Here is a 26,457-nt window from a genome sequence, read left to right on the forward strand (position 1 = left end):
CAATATTACAATAACAACACGTATGCAACATTGCATTCATCTTAAAATATCAATATTGATATTACCTTACAATAACAACATTGCATACATGTTGACGCTGTCAAGATGATATTGATTTCATGCTGTCGCCGTCAAGGTAATTAGTACACAATAGAACAGGTGGACCTTCGTTGATACTTGCGCATGCGCACAGTTCTTTCTACCCAGCGTCCCTCACTTTGCTGGCACATCTTTCTCCTTCGACCTCCGATTCAGTCGGTTAGGAGTTGCACGTGGCGTTGCATTTCTTTAGGCTTCGTTAAGTTGGTTGCTTACCCCCTAAGCAAAATATCTTGCCACAGTATTGCATAAAGGTTGACATGCAAGAAAAATCATCTTGCATTAATGCTGCCTCAATGTTGTTATGTTACTCCATTTATGCTGTCAGCAGGCTGCCACAATATTGACTGACAAGGTGTATGCAGCATAATATCAGGAAAATATCAAGGTAGGCTGCTTTTGTAATATTGCATACGTATTGATATGACTGGATAATATCAAGATGTTGTCATGACAGCATGAAATCAAGGTCTAGGCAAGATGATCTTGCTTTTGTAATCTTGCATACGTATTGATATGACAGGATAATATCAAGATGTTGTCATGACAGCATGAAATCAAGGTCTAGGCAAGATGATCTTGCTTTTGTAATATTGCATACGTATTGATATGACAGGAAAATGTCAGGATACATTGACATGACAGTATGAAATCAGCACGTTTGCAAGGTGTTTTATCTATTTATTTATTTGTATTATTTTCATTTTAAACTCGAGAATTAAATTTCATTCTTTAATTATTTCTGTTATTCTTCAAGATAGTTTTCTAGCCTAAGAATATTTCCTTAAAGCTGACATCTGATCGGAAATTCATATAAAGGTATTAATAGTACTCGAAATTTAATTTAAAAAATGAAAGTTTCTTCGTTTTGCGTAATACTTGACTTATTTTTTAAATTCATGCTTCTAATTGTATTATAAAGACATTAAATGCCTAGTTGGGAATAATTGCGGAAGTTTTTATAACACATTTAAGAGTAAAGAAAGCAAAATAATAAATAAGTAAATTTATCTTAAAGAATAACATAAATAACCATGGAATAAAATTAATCTTACTCATGAGATTGAAGTGATAATACGAAATTCTGGGCTTCATGTCCTTGGTTTCAAAGTCTAGGGACGAAAAAAGTTATTTTCGGCCATTTCTAACATTGCTCGCACATCGTCTGCGATATGACTTGTTTAGTACTATATTAATAAACAAATGCAGTTATCAGTCATTCATAAGTTATTCTAAAACAATACTATTCCACACTAATAACTAAACAACCAACTTAACGAAGCCTAAGAACGCAACGCCAACGCCACGTGCAGCTCCTCTGAACCGACTGAATCGTAGGTCGATGTGCCAGCAATGCAAGGGACGCTGGGTAGAAAGAACTGTGCGCATGCGCAAGTATCAACGAAGGTCCACCTGTTCTATTGTGTACTAATTACCTTGACGGCAACAACATGAAATCAATACATTCTGACGGCGTCAACATGTATGCAGTGTTGTTATTGTAAGGTAATATCAATATTGATATTTTAAGATGAATGCAATGTTGCATACGTGTTGTTATTGTAATATTGCTTTTTAATCTTTATGCAAGCTTTATGCAGTATGAAACACGTCAATATTGACGCCGTCAGCATAATATCAAGATCTGTCAAGATTGATGCAAGAAATTTTGCTAGTAGGGTAGTTATTAGTGTGGAATCGTATTGTTTTAGGAATAACTTATGAATGACTGATTTATTAATATAGTACTAAACAAGTCCTATCGCAAGCGATGTGCGATCAATGTTAAAAATGGCCGAAAATAACTTTTTTCGTCCCTAGACTTTGAAACAAAGGACATGAAGCCCAAAATTTCGTATTATCACTTCAATCTCATGAGTAAGATTAATTTTATTCAATGGTTATTTATGTTATTCTTTAAGATAAATTCATGTGTTTTGTCAATGGGATATTTTCAATGCTGACATCCATTTGGAAATGTACTTTATTGTATTTATTTACTTATTTATTATTTTGCTTTCTTTACTCCTAAATGCGTTATAAAAACTTCCGCAATTATTCCTAACTAGGCATTTTATGTCTTCATAATACAATTAGAAGCATGAATTTAAAAAATAAGTCAAGTATGCAAAACGAAGAAACTTTCATTTTTTTAAATTGAATTGCGAGTACTATTAATAATTTTATATGAATTTCCGATCAGATGTCAGCTTTAAGAAAATATTCTTAGGCTAGAAAACTATCTTGAAGAATAACAGAAATAATTAAAGAATGAAATTTAATTCTCGAGTTTAAAGTGAAAATAACACAAATAAATAAATAGATAAAACACCTTGCAAACGTGCTGATTTCATACTATCATGTCAATGTATCCTGACATTTTCCTGACATATCAATACGTATGCAATATTACAAAAGCAAGATCATCTTGCCTAGACCCTGATTTCATGCTGTCATGACAACATCTTGATATTATCCTGTCATATCAATCCGTATGCAATATTACAAAAGCAGCCTACCTTGATATTTTCCTGATATTATGCTGCATCCCAAGTAACATAAATCACGTTACATCACGTTGCTCTGAAGCGTTGATATCACGTTACTGGTAACGTTGATAGAGCAAAAATATGTCTCGTTGCAAAACGCAAATGCAACGGTTTTTAGTAACGTTACATCAACGGTTTCAGTAACGTTACATCAACGATTTTAGAAACGTTACATTAATCTTTATTTATCACGTTACATCACGTTGCTTTTAAACGTTGTATTAAAATTTTATTCAAGCTTTTAAAAAAAAAAATGTTTTTTTTTTCTTGGTGAGAGTGGAGGTGGGTTCATTGAACCCTAAATTTTTGATACAGTAAGTATTCTGCATTTTTTGTTAATGCAATTATTGTTAATATACTTTAATAAAATCTTCAAAAAATTTTTTTTTTAATTTATAGAATGTCTCATGCCGTTAAAGGCGTTCGAGTATTCTCACACTGTTGCTTCATTTACAATATTTTGTAAGAGCAGTCCTGACATTTAAAAATAAACAGAGCATAACATAGCATAGCTGAATTTACATCAAGTGGAGTTCTATTAATAGTCAAAATTAACGATATTACTACAAATTAAATAAAAACTTCTTTCATAAATAAATCCTTGAAAAAATAATTATTATTATTACTAAAGAACTCCAGAAATATTTTTCGAAAGGCATGAAAGTTTTAAAAAAATCCTCTTACATCAGTGTTAGAAACAAAAATTTGCAGTATTATTACTAAAGATAATTTCAGTTACATGACAAAATTTTTCTCAAAAAATTGTTATAATTATTTCGTCAAAATCATTCTGCAAAAAGCCGATTAAAGGAGTAAAAAATGGTACCATTTATCGCTTTTATAGCTTATTAATGGAACATATCCCCAAGCTTCAGCATCTTTTTAGGAAATCAATGAATAAATACTCAAATAAGAGCATCTAACATTATTCTTTCAAACAATATTATAAATAAAAGTAACGGTGGGAAAAATACTCAAACTCCGACCAACGGCGGTTCATTAACTTCACAAAAATATGTGATAACACTTTTTTTTAAATTAAATAAGTATATCAACAATAATACACTAACAATAATACAAAGTACTTACCGCTAAAAGTGATGAGAGATCGCGATTGCGAAGCAGCAAAACAATGGCGGCATAGCAAGCCAGAAGTTGTTTACTGAAAATGGCCACTAGGGTTCGGAGGTTGCCGAAGACGAGGCAAGGTGCAACGAAAAGTAACGATAAGTAACGTTTCTTTTGCAACTGTTTGTCAACGTTACAAATTTAAGAAATTTGCAACGTGATGTAACGTTTCAAAATTACATTTTTTGTAACGAATCGATAAAGCAACGTGATATCACGTTGCGTGGGAAACGGTAACGATGTTTCAACTAATTGCAAAGTGATGTAACGATGACGTAACGTTTCAGTGTTACTTGGGATACACCTTGTCAGTCAATATTGTGGCAGCCTGCTGACAGCATAAATGGAGTAACATAACAACATTGAGGCAGCATTAATGCAAGATGATTTTTCTTGCATGTCAACCTTTATGCAATACTGAGGCAAGATATTTTGCTTACTGGGATAGACACAGGAGCGAGCGGGAAGGGGTTAACACTTTTCGCTCAAAACATATCATTAGACTACCAAAGCATCCTAAACAATCTTTGATAATCAAGCATTCAACAGCATACATTCAATTTTACACTATTCGAATGAATCATTCAAGAGGCAATTATTTGACCATAACACAATTTAGATCGCAAAAGAGTATCTATTCCACAAGTGTGCTGGCACACCTTTTAAAATTAGGACCCCCCCCCCTAGTAGGATACTCCCTAAAAAAGAGAAACGTCCATTAAGAATTTCAATGGCACAATCTGCGCTATAACCCACCTCCTTTGTGGGCACCAATTTTGTTCGGAAGACAACAAAAACCATGCCCCTTCATAAGTAAAATCTTTTACTTTTCAAAACCAGCCTTCTGACCCCCTAAATGACGGATCCGCCCCTGCAACTGAAACACTTTTCAGTTCAGGGGTGCCCACCCACCTTGAGGTCAAGGGCAACCCCCCCCCCTCAATATCACACAGACCTCCCACCCCCAAATAATGAGAAAAATACCCCTTAAAACATCCCCCCTAAAATGTCAATAGCGCAGTCTGCGCCATTCCCAAGTTGGACACCCCTGTCCAAAGTCAACTATTAAGAGGCTCATTCGATTATCAAATCGATTGAAGAATACACTGCTCGAGTGATTGACAACTCGAGAAGTTCAAAGCGAGAACTCGAGCAGCTGATCGCTCGAGTACTCGGAAAGTGATAATCGAGAACTCGAGCAGTCCATCGCTCTCGAGAACTCGGAAAGTGATAATCGAGAACTCGAGATACGATAATCGAGAATTCGTGGTAATCGAGTTCTCGAATGATCTTGAATAGTCGAGTGATTCGATTATGAGAACTCGATTATGCCCATGGTCCATAAGTAATGCTTTTTTTAATATTGAAGAGAAGAAACTTGTCAACTATGATTCTAGAACTCTTATCACTTTCAACACTTGAGCCTGAGTGTCTAGTATAATGTAATGTAATAAAGCAAAGCTCCACTCTGTAGTTTTCGTGCTTTGCTTACAAAAATCGGAAAATATATTATGTACTATTTTAAATCATGATATAGTGATTTCATTTAGAGATTGAAAAATGCTTACTTTGTTAAAAGCAGCTTCTTCTTGTGTGAAGAGTAAGATAATTTTCATATTATTAAATTTTGTTTCGATGCATGATTTATTGCGTTTGCACTCGATTTTATTTTTCGACTTACCTGATGTAAAAATGAAGGCTTCTAGCGGTTTTAGTTCAAGCTACGATAGCGTTTTATATGCATTGTACGTATACACTGTTGAATTCTTGGGGGGATAGTAAAAGCCCGTAATAGTAGACGAATTCAAACTTTCATGCTGTAGGGTGAAAAAAAAAAAAAAAAAAAAACGCTCTTTGAACTCTCTAGTCCTGTAATAACTTTACTTTTCTCTTTCTTGTTTTAGCTTAGCATTGTAAGTAATAGTTTGCTACAAATTTCATGTTAATAGACCCATTTGCATAAAAGGGGCAAACTTAAGATTCACATTCCCAAATTATCCCCTTGAGGGGAAATTCGTGCATAGTAATGGTTAGAGAGTCAAAGTATGGTTTTAATAGAAATCTTACTCAATTTTGCAAACTTAGGTTAAATGTAGGTACACTGTTAAAACTACAGGTTGCATTCAGTGGCGTGCACAGAGATTTTGGGGCCAGACACAAATGACTTTTACGGGCCCCCTTCATATTGTTTACACTTACGTCCTACATAGATTTTGCCCCCCTTTTTTAATATACCTCACCTGTCTTCGAAATAGATGTGAAACGCTTGTACACACCAGCAGCTCCTAATCGAGAGCCAAAATTGCACCCATAGCTGGAGTGAGAAACAGACCCTCAACCCAACATCCACCGGGGGTGAAAGATGGAACTGTAGGAGAGAAAAATGACACCTTTACTTCTTCCTATTACAGATCCTAACAACTTCCAACATGTTGTGTGTGTCTTTGAATTACAAATACAACAAATACAAATGATGACCAGCAATAGGCTCTTGGCTCAACTATGCTGGTCCTAGTCAATTTATTAGTCCCCACTTTGTTCTTAACCACCTCTTCCGAAAAGCTGTTCTAAGTGCCCACAACGGTACTAAAGTAGTAGTTTTTCCTTATTTCCAGGTTAGCCTGAGATTTGAATAGCTTAAAACAATGACCCCTCGTCCTGCTTTCGGTGCAAAAATTTAATCCTTTAACATCATTCATTTTGATAAATTTAAACAACTGAATCATGTCCCCTCTGATCCTGAAATTAATTGCACTCTATTTATTATTTTGATTTGTGATAATCAAAGTCTTGGTACAATTTTCACATTGAATTACGTTCTGATAAAACTTGTACTTTAAGGTATTTGATCACATTTCAGACTTTCCAACATAGTTTAGAATTTTTCATGACTTAAACTTGTCTTTTCTACACTAACTTTTGTATATCCCCTTGTATCGGTCAGTAATTTTAATATGTTATTAACATTTACTACGACATGATCCGTACCGAAAATTATTTATGAATCATTCTAGAGATGTACCGAGTAGCACTTTGGCCGAGTACCGAGTACTCGGCCTTTTATTACTCGGCCGAGTACCGAGTTACCGAGTACTCGGCCTTTCACTACTCGGCCGAGTTCCAAGTACCAATTATGTTTTAAGAAGAACCACCGACACACATGTGATGAATTTTGAACTTATTGGAATAGTAGTATAAACCTCCTTGTCCATATAATAGTTTTTAAAACTAAATTCCTGCTGAAATTTAATTACGCATTATATATATACAATTTTATTTGTGTCAAAAATTTTACAAAAAAATAATTTTTCAAATTAAAAATAAATAAATAAAAGGTATGATTAATCAAGTTGGAATTAAAACAAATTACAGTAAAATCCCTCTAATGCGGACACTAACAGGACAAATTTTTTTTCTGCAATATAGAGGTGTACGCAGGACAGGGGTTTAATAATGTTATTTGCATTGGAACTGGGGAATTAAAAATTGTCTGCATAAGAGGGGTGTCCGTTAGGAGGGGTTTCACTGTATACCATTCAATTATAGTTCTAATCTGCCAAACATAAATAATTTTTAAAAGCAAATAAAACAAATGTGCAGGAACACTCCAGACACGTGTTTCTGCCCCCCCCCCCCCCCCCGTTACAAGGAACGTCTTTTTCAGTGCATAACATGTGAGCTAAAGAATCTAAAGATATTCAACAAAAAAATACGACTTTTGTCGGATGCCTTTAAATCTACGAGCCCCCATTTTTTGCATTGAAAAAGGAATTCCTTGTAATGCCAAAACACGTGTCTGCAGAGTTCCTGCACTGTACTTTTAAGGTTGTTTTATTTTTTAAGCAAAGGTATTTTTACATTTTTTATAACTAATTTTTGTTTGTAGCAAAAATCCATTTTTAATATAAAAATTCCATATTTTCTATACTTACATTTTTTGCGTAATTTTTAGTGAATAAGTTTTATTAACTTTGGGGACATTAAAATAAAGATTTATTCCATTAAAGCATTACAAACTTCATTATTCTCAAAATTTAAATTTGACTTATAAATTTTAATTGTAAATGATTGCAGAATATAATGCTTGCTCTTTTTTATAAATTTTAGTATCTGTCTTGGACAATATTCAATTTTTTGCAACTACTCGGTATTAGCCGAGTATCTGATAAGAATTTGGCCGAGTACCGAGTACTCGGCAAATTGGCCGAGTAGGCCGAGTACCGAGTAGTTACCGAGTACTCGGTACGTCTCTAAATCATTCACAGGAATGATCAAAAATATTCAGTTATATTATATCTGGGGCTGTCACAGGGAAAAAAATCAAATTCAAAATTTTAATCAAGAGTAACATATGAATACTGATATATATGATTAAACATTTGAACGTCCTACTTTTTTTTTTCAATGTGAAGTTATTTTACTGATTAAAAATCAAAACAAATTTTTAACGATCTCTTCATTCTAACTGATCAACTGACGAAACAAAAATGCTGGCCGAAGTGAGGCAAAGTATGAATAAAAGGATACCACATTCACTTCATGCAATAATGCAAATGAAATATATTAACGTTTTAGCACAATATGGAAGTCATGACATTCAAAAAAAAAAAGCAAGACATAGAGAGAATATTTCCTTTTTAAACTTTTTTTCCCTTTGCTTTTCTGTTTATTATGTCTATTTGGAACACCAATGGTGTATTTCTAAATCTTCTTAACCCATTCATGCCGGTTGGTACAAAAATATACCAACCGGGAAAAAAATTATAATTCGTCCTCACATGATGCTATCTCCCCAATAGCTGTACATTTTACATAGCAAATAATCACAAAAAGGGAAAAAAAATATGTTTACTGTATCTTTGTTAAAAACGGTCGTAACAGTAGGCTTAAAACTTGAATAAATCATAACTCCAAAAGCATTCGTCTTCCGTCAAGAAGTAAAATGCAAGTTTTGCATGTATTTTAGTAATTTCAAAAAGGTTTAAAAATTGTACCATAATTGTAACAGTGTATTTGATTCAGATATACTTTTAAAACGTTGTTTTTATCTTTGTTTCGTGTTATGAATTCTCTTTTACTTTCAATGGTAGAAAATTGTACCAACCGGCGAATATGTAGTCACTGTCTTGCTTCGGCCAAATGAAGTGTTTAATCTAAAATTTGTACAAATAAGTGATATTTTTAAAAGATTTTTTAAGTATTTTAGTATTGTTGTTAATTTATTATGGACGTCATGGACGCAAAAAGCTGATAAGAGGAAATTCGATTTGATTTGAATATAAGCTGTGGGTATTATTCTCGTAATACGGACTTTTATTTTTTTCGGTACCATATTGCGTCACCTAGACGAATTGGTATAGCATAAAATATTAGTATTGGTATAGTATTTGTATAGTATATTGGTATAGTATGGAAAAATAATAAGAACCTAAGTACCAGAGGAAACGCATGCCATTATGGGCAATTTTTTACTTTTATTCCTGTGCTAAATGATATTCTTTCAACTTATACATTGAAAGAGTATACAAATGTATGTTCCATTGGGTTCAAGAAATGAAATGAAGAAACACACACACAAACAACAAAGAACAGCATGTGGTAATGCTGCAATAAAGATGATGCTGTAAAATGGAACGGCAGTACTGCAGTAGCAATTACAAGCAATAAAGTATTCAGGACATGATGTGAATCAAGCAGTAAATGAGATGCTTTTGAGAAAAATAATTTTATTATTCCGATATCGTAGTTATTGAAACACATAGCAAGTGCATCTGTCGGATAGACCTTTTTGATCCGTAAAAGAATACGGTATTAGAAATTGTTGCAAAAAAAAAAAAAAAATGTGGAGGTCACTTTTTTTGGGGGGGGGGGGGGCAATTTCTGCAAAGTGCTGTAAAAGAATGACGAATGTTCCAGACTTTTTGAAAAGAGGACTCACTATTCTTTCCGAGAAGATTGTGATGCATAAATATTCGGTTAAAAATATATTCAATTCGAAATTTTACTACATTTTTAGTATCGATTTTTTCAAGTTCATATTTCATAAAATTTTATTTTACAAAATAAACACATTTCTTTTTTTTTTTTTGAAATAAATGAAATTGTAATTAGAAAACTCTTTTATGTAAGTGTAAGTAATATTCTACAATTATAAATAATTATAAGTGGTAATAATAATTATAAGTGGTAATCAATGCAATTATTGCAATCAAACAATAAATGTAAAATTTGCAAACAAAATGTGCTCACACCATACAAACGCCGGTTGGTAGAAAAATCTACCATAAAAATAAAAATAGAAAATTTAACGGGAAAAATTAAATTTGTATATAATGCACTTACTAGACATAAAATAAATAAATACTAATAAAATTATCACAGTTTATTGTTTTTTTCGAAACCGGCATTAATGGGTTGATTGCTAGAATGTTTAAATGTTGCTTATCCAATGTTCTAGAAAGTATTGATAGATAGTTTTACGTAACTTTTATGTATGATAGAAATAGCAAGACGTTACAGTGTTCATAATGGTAAACTGAACAACAAGAAGTAGTCAATGTATTTTGAAACGCTTTTAAATATGTTCAAAAGTCTTAAAAGCTACACTATGATCAAATGCCTGTACTTGTATGTGATTTTGAAGAGTAATTCAAGAAATGTTCAGTTTAATCCAATTTTATACTTCATACAATGTGAAAGTGCAGTTTTGTAGCAACTTCCTTTGTCCGCCATTGAAGTGGTTGAACAATGTCAGAACGCATACTGAAACAAGTCACCCAGATATTTGGTAGTCTTTTGGCATCTTTATTAGCCTTGTTCACCCAGCAAGGTGCCAAAAGTTTCTTTAATGCATTTCCTAACCTGTATTGAACCCTGAGGCACCGCTTTGTCACCCTAGAGTGAAAATCTGCATCTATTAGGCATATCTGGTTCTAACAGTGTATAATAGAAATAATGAGATAGTATGAATCTCATATTACTTACTAATGTATGTTTTACCAAAATAATTGGTAATAAAATTTTATTATTCTTCTTTTTACTACCTGCTCTTTTTGTAAGACAGATCTTCTTCTTTTCTATCTTGAGGTATATGCTTCACTCTAACACAGTGGCTAAGACAGATTTTAGGCTGAAAATGCTGAAAAATGGCACAAAATGACAAACAGTTTATTAATAGGAAGTGAGAGTATATATAAAAACACTTTCATTCATAAGCTCACTTATTTTAGTGAAAAAGGGGCTCCTTGTAACTCAAAAACATGTGTCTGCAATAATCTGCAAATTTGTGCTATCATACATTGCTATTTCTTAATTTAATGTTCTACTTTGTTGAAAGAATTTATTTTGCAATTTTCAATTTAATTTTTTTAATTTATAACATGTGAAATTAAAAAAGCAAAAGAAAGAAAGAAAAAAAAATAAATAAAAGAAACTAACCTTATATGTGTGACTTTTCAATGAAGTAGGTAATTTTGATATTCTTAAGATCTGTTACCATTACTTAACTGACCAAATATGAGCTAAGTTCTAATGTTTCTGCACTTTAATTACAGATGTTGCAGCAGCAATCAACCCTTTGAATCACCAGAAATATCTCTTTACGAATTTTTCACAATGTGTGAATAAATACAATATCCCATTGAAGCCAAGAAGTCTTTTTTCTAATTTAGATTCAAAGTGAGTAGAACTTTTCATGATCAAAGAATTCATCAGGGTTCGTACTTCCTTAAAAAACCCTTAAGAAACCCTTAATTTCATCAAGCAAAATTAAGGTCCCTAAAAAACCCTTAAAAAGTCCTTAATTTTCTGAAAATTTCCTTAATATTTTAACCACTGTATCAAGTTTGGTCCCCTTTTTCTTATTTTTTTCGTTTTTACCCCTTCAAATCTTTATAATCCGCGATATGTGCCGAAAACATATGTTTTGGAGACATGCCGACCACGTTAAACACGTGCTTCGCCGAAAATTGCTTGCCTTGTTTGAGATTGCAATCTTTTTGCATCCTGCAAATATTTCAATCTTTTTAAATGTTGGAAGGTTTTTTTACAATATGCTACTTTATATCTGTTTATTTTTTTCATTATTTCAATAATATTTTTATTTCTTAAATTTATTTTAGAAAAAATGCAAAAGACTATCGAAAAAATATGGTCCAACTCCCAGTCTCTGATTGTATTTAAACTTGTCATGGTTACTATTTTTATGTATTTGAAAAAGCTTTCAATATATTTATGGTGAATCTCTAAAGGTTTTGGTTAGGCTTTACAGCCTGTAAAATTTTTTGGAATTTAAAGATTAAATAAAGCAACTTCATTTTTTTTTTTTTTAAATCGTGAAATAATATGAAGTTTTTTAAACCAAACTATGAGTTCCATTGCAAGGAAAAAGGATAATCAATTATATATATATATATATATATATATAAAATATTTATATTATTGAGTGATACAGCCAAGATTGAACTCTGGCTCCATCAACCGCTTTATTCAAGGACTCAGGAGTTAGAAATTGCTTTCTCTCTTTCAAAATTTAAATTTATATAGAAATAAACAAACTTGCGAGAAATAGTATGATATAGCAAATTTGTTCGAAATAGGATTTTAGTAACAATAACAGATCAAAAGCAATAATAACAAAACACTAGTTTAAATATCTTGAAGAAAAAAGATTTTAGTTATTTTCCTTCAATTTGCCTCTCATTCTAATCATGTATGCTAAATGATAATGCTTTAATATGCAACTAATTTTCTACAGCTATCCCCATTTTCCTAATCTTTTTTTATGACTGAAATTTGAGAATTAAATGTTATTTTTTAAGAACAATATGTGCTATCTATTATATTAATTACTACCCAATCATTTCAAGCCTAATTAATAAGGAAAAACTTTCGTATTATGTTTGAAACTGGTTAATTCGCCATTTTTTGTTGAATTTTGGAATGTCATGGACTCAAAGGGCACTCATGATCTCATCTCATTTCTGCTTGATTTTAAGAACTCTTTTTTTCTTGGGGGGGGGGGGGGGGGGTTCTTCATTTTCCTCTTGGATCACTATGATGTGAAATTTTAAAATTTTATTCACTGATAATGGGACATCCCAGTTGATTGGGCCTCTCCCTGCTTTTTGGAAACTGATGCACTTGTGCATGTGTATATATATAATATGTGTATCATATAATTTGCCCCCCCCCCCCCCGGGAAAACTTTAAAATGGTATACGCAAAGCTATCTAGTTATTTTCCCGATAAGTCCTTTTTTTTGAGAGAGAGTCCTTAAAAAGTCCTTAATTTTTACTTTTAAAAATGAGTATGAACCCTGTTCATGTTTAAGTTTTCATACATTTGTTTGTTGGCCTAAAATTACATGATATTGGAATTATGCTTTTTGTGTAGAATATTTATTGCTACTCTACAAAAATCATATAATTAGCAAAGATCAAATTTTCTTTTGATTGTTAACCTTTTTGTATGTACGTTAAGTATAAGGGAAACAAAACTGACTTGATATCGTGAAAACTGATATCAAGTTACAATTTTTTAATTAGCAGCTTTTCAAAATAAATAATAATTAAGGTGCTTCCGTATAAATAGTTTTTATGAGAGGAGTAAATTTGCAATACTAGGGTAACTTTTAAGGTATTAGTCTTAAAATGAGCACTTATATTTACAAGGATGAGATTTTGCCGAAATTCCAGCTTGCTCTGTTGGTTTTTAAGATTTCTCCTCGTTTTTGCTATTTTTAGGCCTTATAACGATCCCCATTTTCTTATTCTTTCTATTTTCTCCCTCAAATCTTTATTCTCTGTGATGTCTGCCGTATGTCAAGGAAACATGCCAAAGATGTCAAACACATTTCATTTCATTGAGTATGAGGCATTTGCTTCTCTGAAAAATGCGACTTTGCCCCAATAATCCATATCAGGAAATAATTAGTCACTCACCAAAGTATAGAGACAACACAAAGCACGCAACCGAGAAACGAAGCATCCATCTGGGAAGATCAAACCAAGCCCAGTAACATGAAGGAACTTCATCACCGCTGAAATCCATCGTCCAGAAAATGGAGGAAAACCGAAACACAGAACTGAAAGATATGGGGAACAGCCATAACTTGCTCTAAAATCATCACGTTGAGACTCATATTTTTGGCAATCCAAAATCATATGATCAACCGTGTCAGGAACCTTACACACCCCACGCGGAGGAGATGCAATAATTCTAACTTGATGTAAGTTATAATTAGTACTTAAAGTTTTTGTGCGGGGTCTTAAAATGATTACATCCTCATTTCTATTTCAAGGAAGTTTCCTGGTTCCCTGGTATCTGAAGACAGCTGACCATAAACCTTTGCATAATGGAAACAATTACAAATTTGAGAGTAATCTCTTTTGGACTTGATTTTAATATTATTAACTGTGTCTTCTGGAGATACCCAATAGAGTATTTTGTTCCTCCTATGCCCCTTGTCAGCCAACTCATCTGCTTCCTCATTCTTATAGATTCCATTATGAGCGGGAGTCCAAACTAACTCCAGCGTTCTACCTGAATGAATACAACAAGCAATCATATCCACAATCATTTAACTAATTCGAGGAGATTTCTGATTTATATTCTTAAGAGATTTCAAGATCGAAAGACTATCAGTGAGAATGACAATTTAATCACTCCACTGCCCAAATCGCCAAACCTTCTGCAGTAAAGATAAAATTTGCATCAGGGATTTTTCCAAAAATCTTCTTGTCCCGAGTGACATGATAGATCCCGATCACCACCGAATGCGTGTTCTTGGATGCATCAGTCACTATTAAAGTGTGCTTGTAATACTGAAACATACTTTTTACCATTTGAGTCGTCATATTTTTCCCTTGAAAGGGTAAATCCTTACAATGAATTTTCAAACCATCAGAATTTAGTGCCACAGGAAAATAACAAGGAATGAATTGACTGGGGAAAATATTGAGATCATTACACAAGCTTTTGCAAAGAGGCGCAAGAGGTAATTTCTCAGAGATCACTGGCAGTCTACCTAGAGCGTAAGCTAGCATCATTTTCCTAGCCACTGAGAAATTTGCGAGAAAGATTTGTTTGACAAAGAAACATTCTGCTTTCATTTTGTGTCTAATCGAACAAGGCAGCTTGCCAGCTTCTTTCAGGAGGATAGGAATGGGGGTAAAACGGGGAAGCCCTCCGGCTACTCTTAGCGTCTCATGGAACATCATTTCACGTTGCTTCTTGTCCGATTTCGAGGAAGCAATAAAAAGATGACATCCATAATCCATTTCGCTTATGACACAGCACTTCATAATATTTAACAGATGTTGAGTTCTTGCACCCCACTTCTTAGACGCTACAACTTTTAAAACGTTAGTGACTTTGAAGATCTTTTTAGATTGGTATTTTAAATGGCACTTGAACGTGAGATTTTGGTTAAAATAAATTCCCAGAATCCTTATCTTGTCCTTCCAGTGGATTGGAGAACCAAAGATTTCTAAAGTTTCTATCGGGCTCAAGACGTTTGTTAGAAAAATTTAATGCAACACATTTTTCTGGAACAATTTCCATATGCCAGGTTTTACACCATTTTTGTATATTCCCAAGTGTTTTTTGGGTCTCTTCGAACATGTCTGATAAGTTGTCCCCGAGCTCATTAAAATATATCGTCATATAAAATAATAAAAAATATATCATCAGCGTATACTAACCAGTTGACTTTTTTAGAGCTGAGGTTTCACAGATCTTTAACATAAACCTGAAACAGGAAGGGACTCAGCACAGATCCCTGCGGGACCCCTCTATTGATGCACATCTCTGTAGACAGCATCTTCCTTCATTTGACTTGAAAGATTCTATTGGAGATTAGTAGATAGAAGTTATAAATCCATAGAACTACATTCCCATTAATCCCCATCTGCAATAGTTTCCACCCAAGACCATCTGTCCATACTGAGTCATATGCAACTTTTAAATCAGTGCAATGAAAATTACAAATTTTTTCTGAGACCGAGCTTCAAAAATTTTATGATGGATAATAGAGAGCACCACATCGCAACTTCTGAATCAGGGGTCTGGCCAGAGGATATTTGGGTCTGTTAACGGACCCTTCACAAAAATCCGATCAACCAAAACGGACCTTTCACAAAATCCCGATCAAACAAAACGGACCTTTCACAAAATCCCGATCAAACAAAACGGACCCTTCACAAAATTCTGATAAACAAGATCGGATCTTTCACAAATTGTTAATTGAAAGAGCAAATCTGAAAGCAAAACAATGCATATTTCTGTGTATTAAACCGATAATTTTTGGAACCTTTTTTGAAGTCAAATTAGAGGGATCAGCTTATACAAAATCGGCTAATTTTGAAAGAAAAAAATCGGCACTCTTGCGATTCTCCTGCAAGGGATAAATAATTGCTACTGCCAAATAAATATAATGGTTGTTTGTTTGTTTTATCACAGCTAATTATCAGCGGTGTTGTTATAAACTTTTCTGAGAAGGCATTGGTAAGCACTTTTCTCCCCCCCCCGCCCATGATTTAATAAGCAATAATAAAATATATCTGCAAAATGAACTTAGAACTGCAAAAGGATAGTAAGGGTGGGGAAAAAATATGATCGCTTCAGATAGGGTTACCAACTTCAAAATTATCACCACTTAGCATCTGGCGTTGAACCTTTATAATGACTTGATTAGAAAATATTCTCATTTTACTAGCTTGTCAATATTTGCGTTTTTACAGTGCGGTGCGATGTTTAATTGTTATTTTGGGAGAAAATTATATGGGTTTTGATTTTTCGATGCTAACAAGGATGATTAACTTTAAATAAACTCTTTTAATTGCCGTTTTTTTTCTTTAGATGTCTACATTTTGAAAAATGCAATCCTTTAAATCTGATATAAGAGTCATATTTTGTTCTTTTTTCGAGCTAACTTCGCTTTATTAGGATGCAAATAAATGAAAAGTCTCTTTATTTCTGTTAGAACTCTCATTTCAAGTTTTTAAAGCAAAATTCCATTTTCTGTTATGAGTCAAAAATTAAAATGCTGAATAGATGGTTTATTTTATTTCATTTATTTATTTATTTATTTTTTTTTGCTTCAACTGTGTCCACAGATGTTAATGAAATGTTTATCACACTCTAAAATGCAATTTTAAAATAATTTTATCAAAAATATTTCTTTTACAAGTCGTTTTTATACTTTTGATGCCTTCACTTTGAGAATTGTGATCTCTTTGCATCCGCTATCGGAATCCGATTTTTCGAATTTGGATGTTTATTACGCTTTGTTAAGAGGTAAACAATTAAATTAACTTTTTATTTTTGTTAAAATCACGGAATTTATACGTTTTAAACGAAATTCTGTGTTTTTTAAGAGTGTCTTGGGTCACAAAGTTAAATGCTGAACCACATTCTGAATTTTATTTATTTATTTATTTTTTTGTTACAATTATTTCAAATACTGGACAGAAATATTTATGGTATAATTTAACAAAATGTAGAATGGTAGATAAATATTGATACTTGAGAGAGCGATGCCCCCCCCCCCCCCCCCGCCAAATATCAGAAAAACACTCCAGAATGATATTCTCGACGTAGAAGAGGAAAACACTCAACTTTAAGTTTAATTGATGCAGTTTGTGCCATCTCTAAATTATAAAATTTTGTTTTAACAAAAAAATTCTTTTTTTTTTTTTTTTTTTGCGAAATTAATTATTTTTCACAAAATTTATTCATTTTTCACAAAATTATTTAATTTGTCACAAAAAATGGACCCTGTGAAAAATCCTTTACAGACCCCTGTGAATGTCAAGAATCCAAACTGATAATCAGGGAAAATCTTTGCCTTTAGACATAAGGTAACAATCCTGCTTAAAATAATTCTCTCCATAGTTTTCGAAAGGACAGAAGTTAGAGAAAAAGGTCTATAGGAATTAATGTTATTATGTGCCTTTCCACTTTTATGAATAGGTATAATGTGTGCTCGTTTGAATGCATCCGGCACATCTCCGTTTATCCATAATCTGTTCAAGATGTTTAAAAGTTTAGATAAATTCAAAAAAATTATTTTTTTGAGGACCTTTGGATAAATGTTATCAGGGCCGAGAGAAGGCTCCCTATTATGGTGGATTGCATCTTCAAGTTCACTGATGGTAAAAGGTCTGTTGACTTTGCTATTGCCACTGAAATCTAAAGGAACAAACTCCTTCACTGTCAATCTTTTAAAGGACGTTGCAAAAGCATTGGCTTAAGCTGACGGTAAAAGAATCCCCCCCCCCCCAGCAGTCGAGAGAGAGAGATTCGAGTTCAGACTATCCATACTCCGATTTTTTAATCTATTTAGGATTTTATAGATTGAGTTTTTCTTTCCTGCAATTTCTATGGTTTTGTTCCAAAAATTTCTTTTTAGTTTGTTGCATACCTTTTTTAACTTTGCTGCGTTCCTCTTATAATTTTGTTGGCATAATTAAAGTTAAGTTTAAAAATCCGAAGTTTAAGAGATTTAAACTAAGCCAACATTAACTGGCCGTGTAATGTCAAGTTGGAGACAAGTAAAAAACATGTTTCAGAAAAATACATTTATTAAATATGACTAGAACTATAATACAATATCCCCATAAAAGAACACCCCCAAAATATCACAACAAAAGTTGTTCCAATAAGCAAAAGAAAAATGTCACCAATCTGTCGATGAAGTCGCTGGCCAGTCCGGAGGATTCTCATCCAGGAACACAAAAAGTCTTCCGGATCACAATTCAGGAACGCCCTTAGCAGGTAGGCAACTTTAGACAGTTCGAAGATTCGGCGAACATACCCGGTAGAATTTTCGGAATGCACTTCCCCGGCAATATCAATTGGCCGGACACAACACAAGTGTTTCTTCACCTGGACTCATTCTAATTCCAGGACTTGGAAAATTCCAATACTTGAAAAGCAAGGTGAATATTCATCACCAGTTACACACCACTAAAAACCGCGCTAGCACCGCGGGGAAGACCGACCCCACACGTGAGCCGAACTAGGCTTCACGATCAAAACAAAACTGGGGATTGTTGAGAAGAGAGAGAGAGTGTTGCCACTCGCCTCAATATATATGTTTCATCAGCCAATGAGATTTCATGCCTCGATGACGTCACCACACTAACTTCTACTGCAACTATCACTCATTTGTTTATTCCACTGCCGCGAATATTCGTACTCCTCTCCATGGCACGTGCGGACAACAAGTGGAATTAATTCGAATCAATCAGGTGACAACTCAACTTTTTCTGAATCGACACATCGAGACATGCAATCTTCAATGGTTTTTAGTAAACAGTCGCCATTAATTATGGCGTGGGGGAATTGTCGATTGAAGTGTCGGCACCAACTAGTTGAATTCTACTTTTACCAGACTGGGCTTAAAGTGGGTAACAATTAACTTTAAAATATTTTCTCTAAATTATCGGCTGTGGACTGAGAATAAAAATAAAATAATATTTTATGCCAACAAATTTAACCATGATTTTTTTCTATGGTTTTTTTAGCAATACGAAAAAACTTCCTTTTCTGGCCAAGCACGAAACTGCAGGTGCTATCCCACCAAAGATTTCCTTTATTCGAGCTTATCTTGACCATTGTGCTATTATTATCAAGAACTTTTGCCATAATGTTGTTAAGATTGTTTGAAGGGCGCCAGCACCCGAAACCAACAAACCTGACCACCGCTGTCCATGAGAAAACTCCTTGGAGGTGCCCTCACATTCCATGGCAGAGATATTACAACAAATGTTAGAAGAATTCAAAGACTTTATGTTTTTTAACATGCTTCTTGTCACTATTATCCAAGTCCTCTTCAGATCCATCAAGTTTGCCACTTATCACTGGCGTAATGATTTTTGTTATATTTTCATTCACTTTATTTAAACAGTCAGACTTTACTCTCAGTCAGCTAAAACTCAGACTTTATTTAAACAGTCACTCATAGCCTTATAATAGACAGTTGCATGGCCTGGAGTTGCCCTGAGAATTCCTCTCAGAGTCTAGCCTCCATAACATTAATAGCGATCTTGAGACCCTCATCAAATTGCTTCCTTGTTATGAAGTCATCCGCTTCGCTAGCAATTGAAACATAAGTGGAAGTGGATGACTTTCCTTAAAACCTGCAACGCGCCTCTGCAAATGTCAAATTGTTTCTGCATTTAAACTAACATCTGATTTTCTTTAATTTTTATTGGACACGAGTTAAAATTTGCTGGGTGATCTTTGTTAGTTTGTGCAGTTTGGTGGTCTGCTACAAATTTCTTCATTATGAGCAATTCCACTATTTAAGCACAACACCTCATTTTGCACTTTAAAGTTGTGTGATTGAACTGGAAACACCTCTGGCATTGCCGAGGTCTATCGATAAATAGATTTATTTTAATATTCATGAAAAAAAATCTAATGTAGTCCGGTATGCTTTTCCCGAAAACAGAAATTAATACAATATTAGTGGGGATGTCCCCATTATTTGATTTTTTTCAAAAACTGACAAGCTTCAAATATTTTAATATCATTGGAGGAGGTCTCTGATTCAGAGACTAACTGTTTAAATTTTGATTTGATTGAGGCAGTCAACATTTGAGGCTTCCCTTCGAATTGAGGCTTCCCTGCACCTCTAGCGAAAACCGTCTCCACATTTTGTCAATATCCTACACTTACACGCATACATACACGCACCTACACACATATACATATATACACCTACACACATACACACAACTACCCACACACTCATGCCTGCACACAGACACAAACACATATGCCTACACACACATACACATACCCCCCACACACATACACGCAACTACCCACACACTCATGCCTGCACACAGACACAAGCACACATGCCTACACACACACATACCCTCCACACACAAACACACACGCTTACATATACACACACATTCGTGATTGCGAAAAACATAATTTGAATTTAAGATGACAAAATTCAAATTAATTTTTTTTTTCTGGTTTTTTTCCCCCCGAAGTTTGAATAATACTGTACAACTGTATAATCTAGTGCTTAATTTCAGAGATTGGAAAGTGAAAATGAAGTGCCTTAAATTATTAAATGTTCTAAAATCCTTGAAAAAAATTGGCACAGTATAACCTACTAGGGCTCTTGGGCTAAAACATCCAATCTAACCAACCAAACCTTGAAAATAATTAGACAAGTCTTTGGAACTCCTAAGCAAAGTGTGCTTCGATTTTCTTTCTTATCAAGTGTATAAATTATGAATTGTTCTAATAAGTAGTATGTTACTCTCATGTTACATATTTTCTAATCCTGTACAGCATTTCTTTTAAAGTATTAACTTACATCACAAAGCACATTTAAATCGTAAAACTTTAAAAAAAAAAAATGTCTATTTTTTCCCGAGATTTTTGTTTTTCCAGTTAACCATTATTAGGCTTCAAAATGCACAATTTTACATCCATTTTATAAAATTTCCACCGGGGAAGAAACCCCCGGACCCCCTAAATTTGGAGATATTCTTTATCCCAATTAAAAGGGAGCCTTGCATCACTCTCTTGGTACCAGGCACCTCTCTTAAGGTCAATTCAAAAAGGACAGCAAGAAAACACATATTAATGAAAACGACACACCAAAGAAAAAAAGAGTAAAAGCATGGCCTTATGCATCGCAGGAAAACAGACCAAAAACATGGGTGGGGGGGGGGGGGGCAATTTAAAATGTTGCTCAAAAAAAAATCCTGCCTCCCCAGGAACTCGGTCCTAAATCCGCCTATGCTGACACATAAAGTCCCGTTTGTGATTCCATAGAGGTAATATTATTTTAACATGCGTTAGAGCATCCAAAGTGAACTGCACATTCCAATATTATGTCCAAAATTGAGTTCATCCTTTTTTGTAATTCTCAAGTAAAGGTTGAATATTTGGATTGAAAGGACTTATTTAATGGTGAAAGCTTTATCAGAGTTGTGTACTAACAACAGACAGTATGAAGCAATATATCTCAAACGACAACAATGGTTCCTAATTTAAAAAAAATACTAATTTTTGTCAATTAATGTTCAGTGTTATTTCGCAATAAGTATTTTTTTTTTTAAATAAGACAATATTCAAATGTAAAAGTAATTAAAAAAAATACTTGCAATTATTTATTATTTTGTTAAGTTTCTTGTTTCTCTTTTAACATTGAAGGAATGTTTTAGTGACCTCTTGTTATAGCGACCAATTTTGTTAAGGGTCGTTATAACAAATGTCAACTGTACAGTGTACATGTTTGATCTGAATAAATCCTATGAGGTGACTTTTTTCATCAAAATTGGCAAGTTTCTAACTGAGAAACATTGATGGAATGCAAAATCGAATTACTGTCAAAATTGAATCGCCATTGCTGCTAGCTACCATTGAGCTAAAATCTATTTGATTGATCAAAACCTAGAACACCCCAAAACAAAATTTTGCATGAGACTACAAAAATCCCATAATGATCTCCTAAACTTGAACTATTGATGAGGTTCAACAGCTTTTCTATCACTCCTTTTCTTAAGGCAAATTAAGTCAAGTTCACCTTGTTTTTAAGACACAAAAGTTTCTTTAAGAAATTAGTAGTTTTTCAAGATCCAGGAAGTAAAAAATCATTTACTGACTTTGTGAGCAATCACGATTGATTATTGCTTTCATTTGACTGTTTTGATGTCCTATGATTTTATTTTCCTGCCAGCACCCTCTGCAGCACCACCGTCCACGTTGCGTCAATATCCCACACTTTCACACATACAGACACGCACCTACACACACATATATATATATATATATATATATATATGCTTACACAAACACACACCTACACACAACTACCCACCCACACACTCATGCCTGCACACAGACACAAACGCCTACACACACATACACATTCTCCCCCCCCCCATACACACAAACACTCATACACACAACTACCTACATGCTCATACCTGCACACAGACACGTGCCTACACACACACACACATAAACACACGCCTACATACACACACAGATTGCGAAAAACATAATTTGAATTCAAGAGGTCAAAATTAGAATATTTTTTCTTTTCTTTCTTTTTTTTGCTTTTGTGCTAAAGATTAAAATCTGGCAATTTATTTAAAAAACAAGTGCTCACAATCTTTGCTGTATTACAGTGGTCGCTGCTTATATGAATCACGTTTGTTCTAAACAGTTTTGATTCCTTAAAGTGGCTAATTCAATAAAGTTGGATTTTGTTCTGTTTTTGGCAGTTTGATTCAGTAAAGCGGTTGATTCAATAAACCACTGATTCAATTAACCGGCGTCCACTGTACTAGGTACAGGTCTAGGTATTCATATCTGTTGAAAATACTTGGATTATATTTATATATGTTCCAGTTCATAAAATAATGTTAAATATAAATAATTACAGGTCACTTTTGCCAGTTGCTGTCAATAACTTCAATAGCTCTAGAACCGTGACAAAATTTTCTTTGAAAACTGGGAAAAGGAAGTCTGTTCAAGCAGTCCTGACAAGGTTTTACAGATTAAATTCGGGTCTTTGGATTCGTCGTAGAGCTGGATGTCATAAACGTCTTTGGCGCAAAAGCGACTATCAAAAATATCATGGAAAGGAGCATGTTTTTTGTACAAGAGCTCAGTGTATAATGTTTGACAAAATGATAACCAATTATCATAAGAAAAGAAAATATTACATTGATGATCCATTTGAGCCTTATCAAGTTAGGCATAATTATGATTATGTTGTTCCCAAATCAAAACATAATAAGTATAAATTGCCGATTATTGATTAGATATTCTGTTTTTAATCTAAATTACCCCAACTTACTACTTTAGTATTGTTATACCCACACTACAAATAAAAAAAATTTAAAAAAAATTCAAATGTTTTTGCTTTTCTATTTTGTAAGTTATTTTTCTAATGTTGTTAAATTTTCTTTATAGCTGAGAATAATATGAAAATGTAGTGCAGAAAAAAGAAGTAACTTACTAGCACTTTCTCTATCTTCAACAGCTGTGATTTACTTCTAAATGCAGATGCCGGAATATGACACTAGTATAGATTTAAAGTCATACACTTTCTCATCTATTTGTAATTATTTCACTCCTTCACATCAGGGGCGGCAAATAGGGGGAGCGAGAGGGGGCGGTTGCACCCCCAAATGTTTTATGCAGAATGATAAGAAATGGGCAAATTTAATTGATGTAAATAGCAAATGAGTAATCATATGCAAAAGGAAATTACAACCAGAAATAACAATAACAAATAAATAAACGCCAGCTGTGGATTCTCCATAACAGATGATGAAACTTGAAACATTTCCAGACACAAGCAAGTATTATTCACTACTAGCATTCCCGTACCCAGCATTGCTCGGGTAATGGAATTAGCAGGGGTTAACAGTGCTTGGTGCACCTAGTTTCGAAAATCCCCTATAATAATTACTTATTACCCATAACTTTTTCTAATTTGGGGAGGACCCGGGGCCCCTGGACTCCTTACATATATGCCTTTGTCCTTAACCGATCTTTAACTGTTATTAACGATCCTTTTAAAGTATTGATTATCTTTGCAAACACAGGCCATCCACATTTTATTGATATACCTATGTTTAAGCAAGAACTTCTTTGTATACAACATTTTTAGTTTTTTTTTTCTGGTGCTAAATTTATTAAGTTGCTTGATGAACTGACTTTGGAGCAAGCTACATAACATTGGCCGTGTGAAAAAAAGTCTTCTCTTAAATCGGTCCCTGCTATTTTTAATGTCTGTCCTTGTGACTTATTAATTACTTTAACAGGAAACTGCACTCTTCTAAATTCAAAAGGATAGTCCGCCTGTGATGATGTTCTTAAAAACTTCGTTTCTAGTTTTGAAAAAATGAAAGCAATAGGCATTATGATTTGACTTGAGAAAAACCTCGAAGAACCATGTGAGAAACAAAAACAATATCAAATTTATAGTTCGCTATCGACCAAAAGTTGAGATGAAGTACTGAATAATGATTTGAATGGAGGAAAGCCTTCGAAAATAAGAGATTTGAATTCAATGACAGGTTTTAATTTCGCAGAAATTAAGGTTTTAATTAATTTCTCCCGAACTAATTGAGATTTCGAAAAATCCTTTCTTAGTGGTTACTTTCGTAATCATGCGGACATGCCTGCCAAATTTCAAGTCTGAAGCTTCAGCGGTTTCGGCTGTTTGATATATATATATATATATATATATATATATATATATATATATATATATATATATATATATATATATATATATATGTATATATATATATATGTTATCTCAGGACATAGATTTTTATATATTAAGATTTGAATGATAACTTAGAAAATCGTGAATAATTTGCAGCCATAACAAAAAAAAAAAGTGATGGAGGATCTAAGTTTGTTTAAATTAAAGAGGTAATCTCTTCATGTAGGCTAAATATTTCATACTTGTGTGCTCAGTGCCATGATAATGCATCCAATGTGAGTGGGATGCACGATTTTACAAGAAATTCTTTGGTATTTTGTATTCGTAGTTACGCTCATATTTCAAATGTATGTCTAGTTAGTGAGTGAAACCAATTCCTCCAATTAGAAATACATTTCAGCAACTCAATACAATGCTTACTTTCATAGACAAAAGAGTCGCTTTTTTTTTTGAAAAAACTCGCAACATCAACAAATGCATTTTCTGGGTACTCTTTAACCTCGTCACCTGTAAGTGACCCAAGATGGTCTTCAAGAGTTAAAGCGGAAAACGCCCTCCTTGTTAATTTTTGAACAGTTGAAAGAGACTCTTTCAGTGGTGGTAAAGTTGATGCCCTATCGCATGCATGACTTTGTTTGAATTTTTATTCACTTTGTTTGTACTGTGAAAAATTTTTGATAATGCTTTACTCTATCAAAGCATCTTCGATCCGCTAACCTGAATTTTCGGACTGTCCAAGCTTCAGCTAAATCTAACATTAAAACAATTCATGGTTTTTGCGCTGATGTATATTTTAACCAGAAGTGAAACTTAACAGGAGTGAAAAAAAATCTTACTGCAGAACAATTTTAAAAAGGCACAAAAAAAAAAAAAAAAAAACAAAAAAAACAAAGGAATTTAGAGCAAGTAGCAAAAATCTACATGATGATATGATGTCATAAAATTGAATTAAAATTTTGTATAAGATAATAGATTCAGTTTTTAGCAAAATTAAAACACGAACTTATGATAAATTTTTAGTGATAGGTTACTGAAAAAGAGAAATAAAATATTTCAATTATAAGTAAAATTCATAGCACGAAGCAGGAAAAGTCGTTTTGCGAATAGAAACTATACTATTCAATGCTTAAAAACGAAGACTAGAACAATTTTCAAAGTTGCCTGGGTTATTTTAAGAAGAAAAATCTAGGCGATGTGTTTTCTATCATAACTTTGTTGCTTCAACTGTTTTTCATCTATTCGAATTAGCTCAGCTAGTTGTTAAGGATTTGTGTGTATTAAGAGGTTATAAAAATTATCTTCAGAGCATAATGGGACAAAAAAGGACCTTCATCTCCAATTGAACTGGCAAAAACGTACGACACTGCATATTGATGGAATGAAGTAACAATCTTGCCAGATTCTAAAAATCGTACATTAAAACTTCTTAATGGTAAAAACTGTATAGTATCCAAA

At 33.4% G+C, this 26,457-nt stretch overlaps 1 protein-coding gene across 1 annotated transcript; it reads left to right on the plus strand.

The window, feature by feature from the left end:
* The first annotated feature begins 5,214 nt into the window (after window positions 1–5,214).
* On the plus strand, window positions 5,215–23,659 carry LOC129224330 (39S ribosomal protein L35, mitochondrial-like). Its single transcript, XM_054858768.1, has 3 exons — window positions 5,215–5,376; window positions 11,330–11,453; window positions 23,203–23,659. Exons 1-3 carry the CDS (start codon window positions 5,337–5,339, stop codon window positions 23,582–23,584), a joined length of 546 nt encoding a protein of 181 aa, XP_054714743.1. The 5' UTR covers window positions 5,215–5,336; the 3' UTR covers window positions 23,585–23,659.
* The last annotated feature ends 2,798 nt before the right edge of the window (window positions 23,660–26,457 follow it).

This window comes from Uloborus diversus, chromosome 6 (genome assembly GCF_026930045.1).
Source record: "Uloborus diversus isolate 005 chromosome 6, Udiv.v.3.1, whole genome shotgun sequence".
Taxonomy (NCBI): Eukaryota; Metazoa; Arthropoda; class Arachnida; order Araneae; family Uloboridae; genus Uloborus; species Uloborus diversus.

What these genes read in the sequence shown, in the direction of transcription:
- LOC129224330 (XM_054858768.1), top strand. Translation starts at nt 5,337, where the DNA reads ATGCTTACTTTGTTAAAAGCAGCTTCTTCTTGTGTGAAGA. An exon ending in AGCTTCTTCTTGTGTGAAGA is followed by an intron (nt 5,377 to 11,329) that starts GTAAGATAATTT and finishes CTTTAATTACAG; the next exon opens with ATGTTGCAGCAGCAATCAAC. An exon ending in TTTTCTAATTTAGATTCAAA is followed by an intron (nt 11,454 to 23,202) that starts GTGAGTAGAACT and finishes AAATAATTACAG; the next exon opens with GTCACTTTTGCCAGTTGCTG.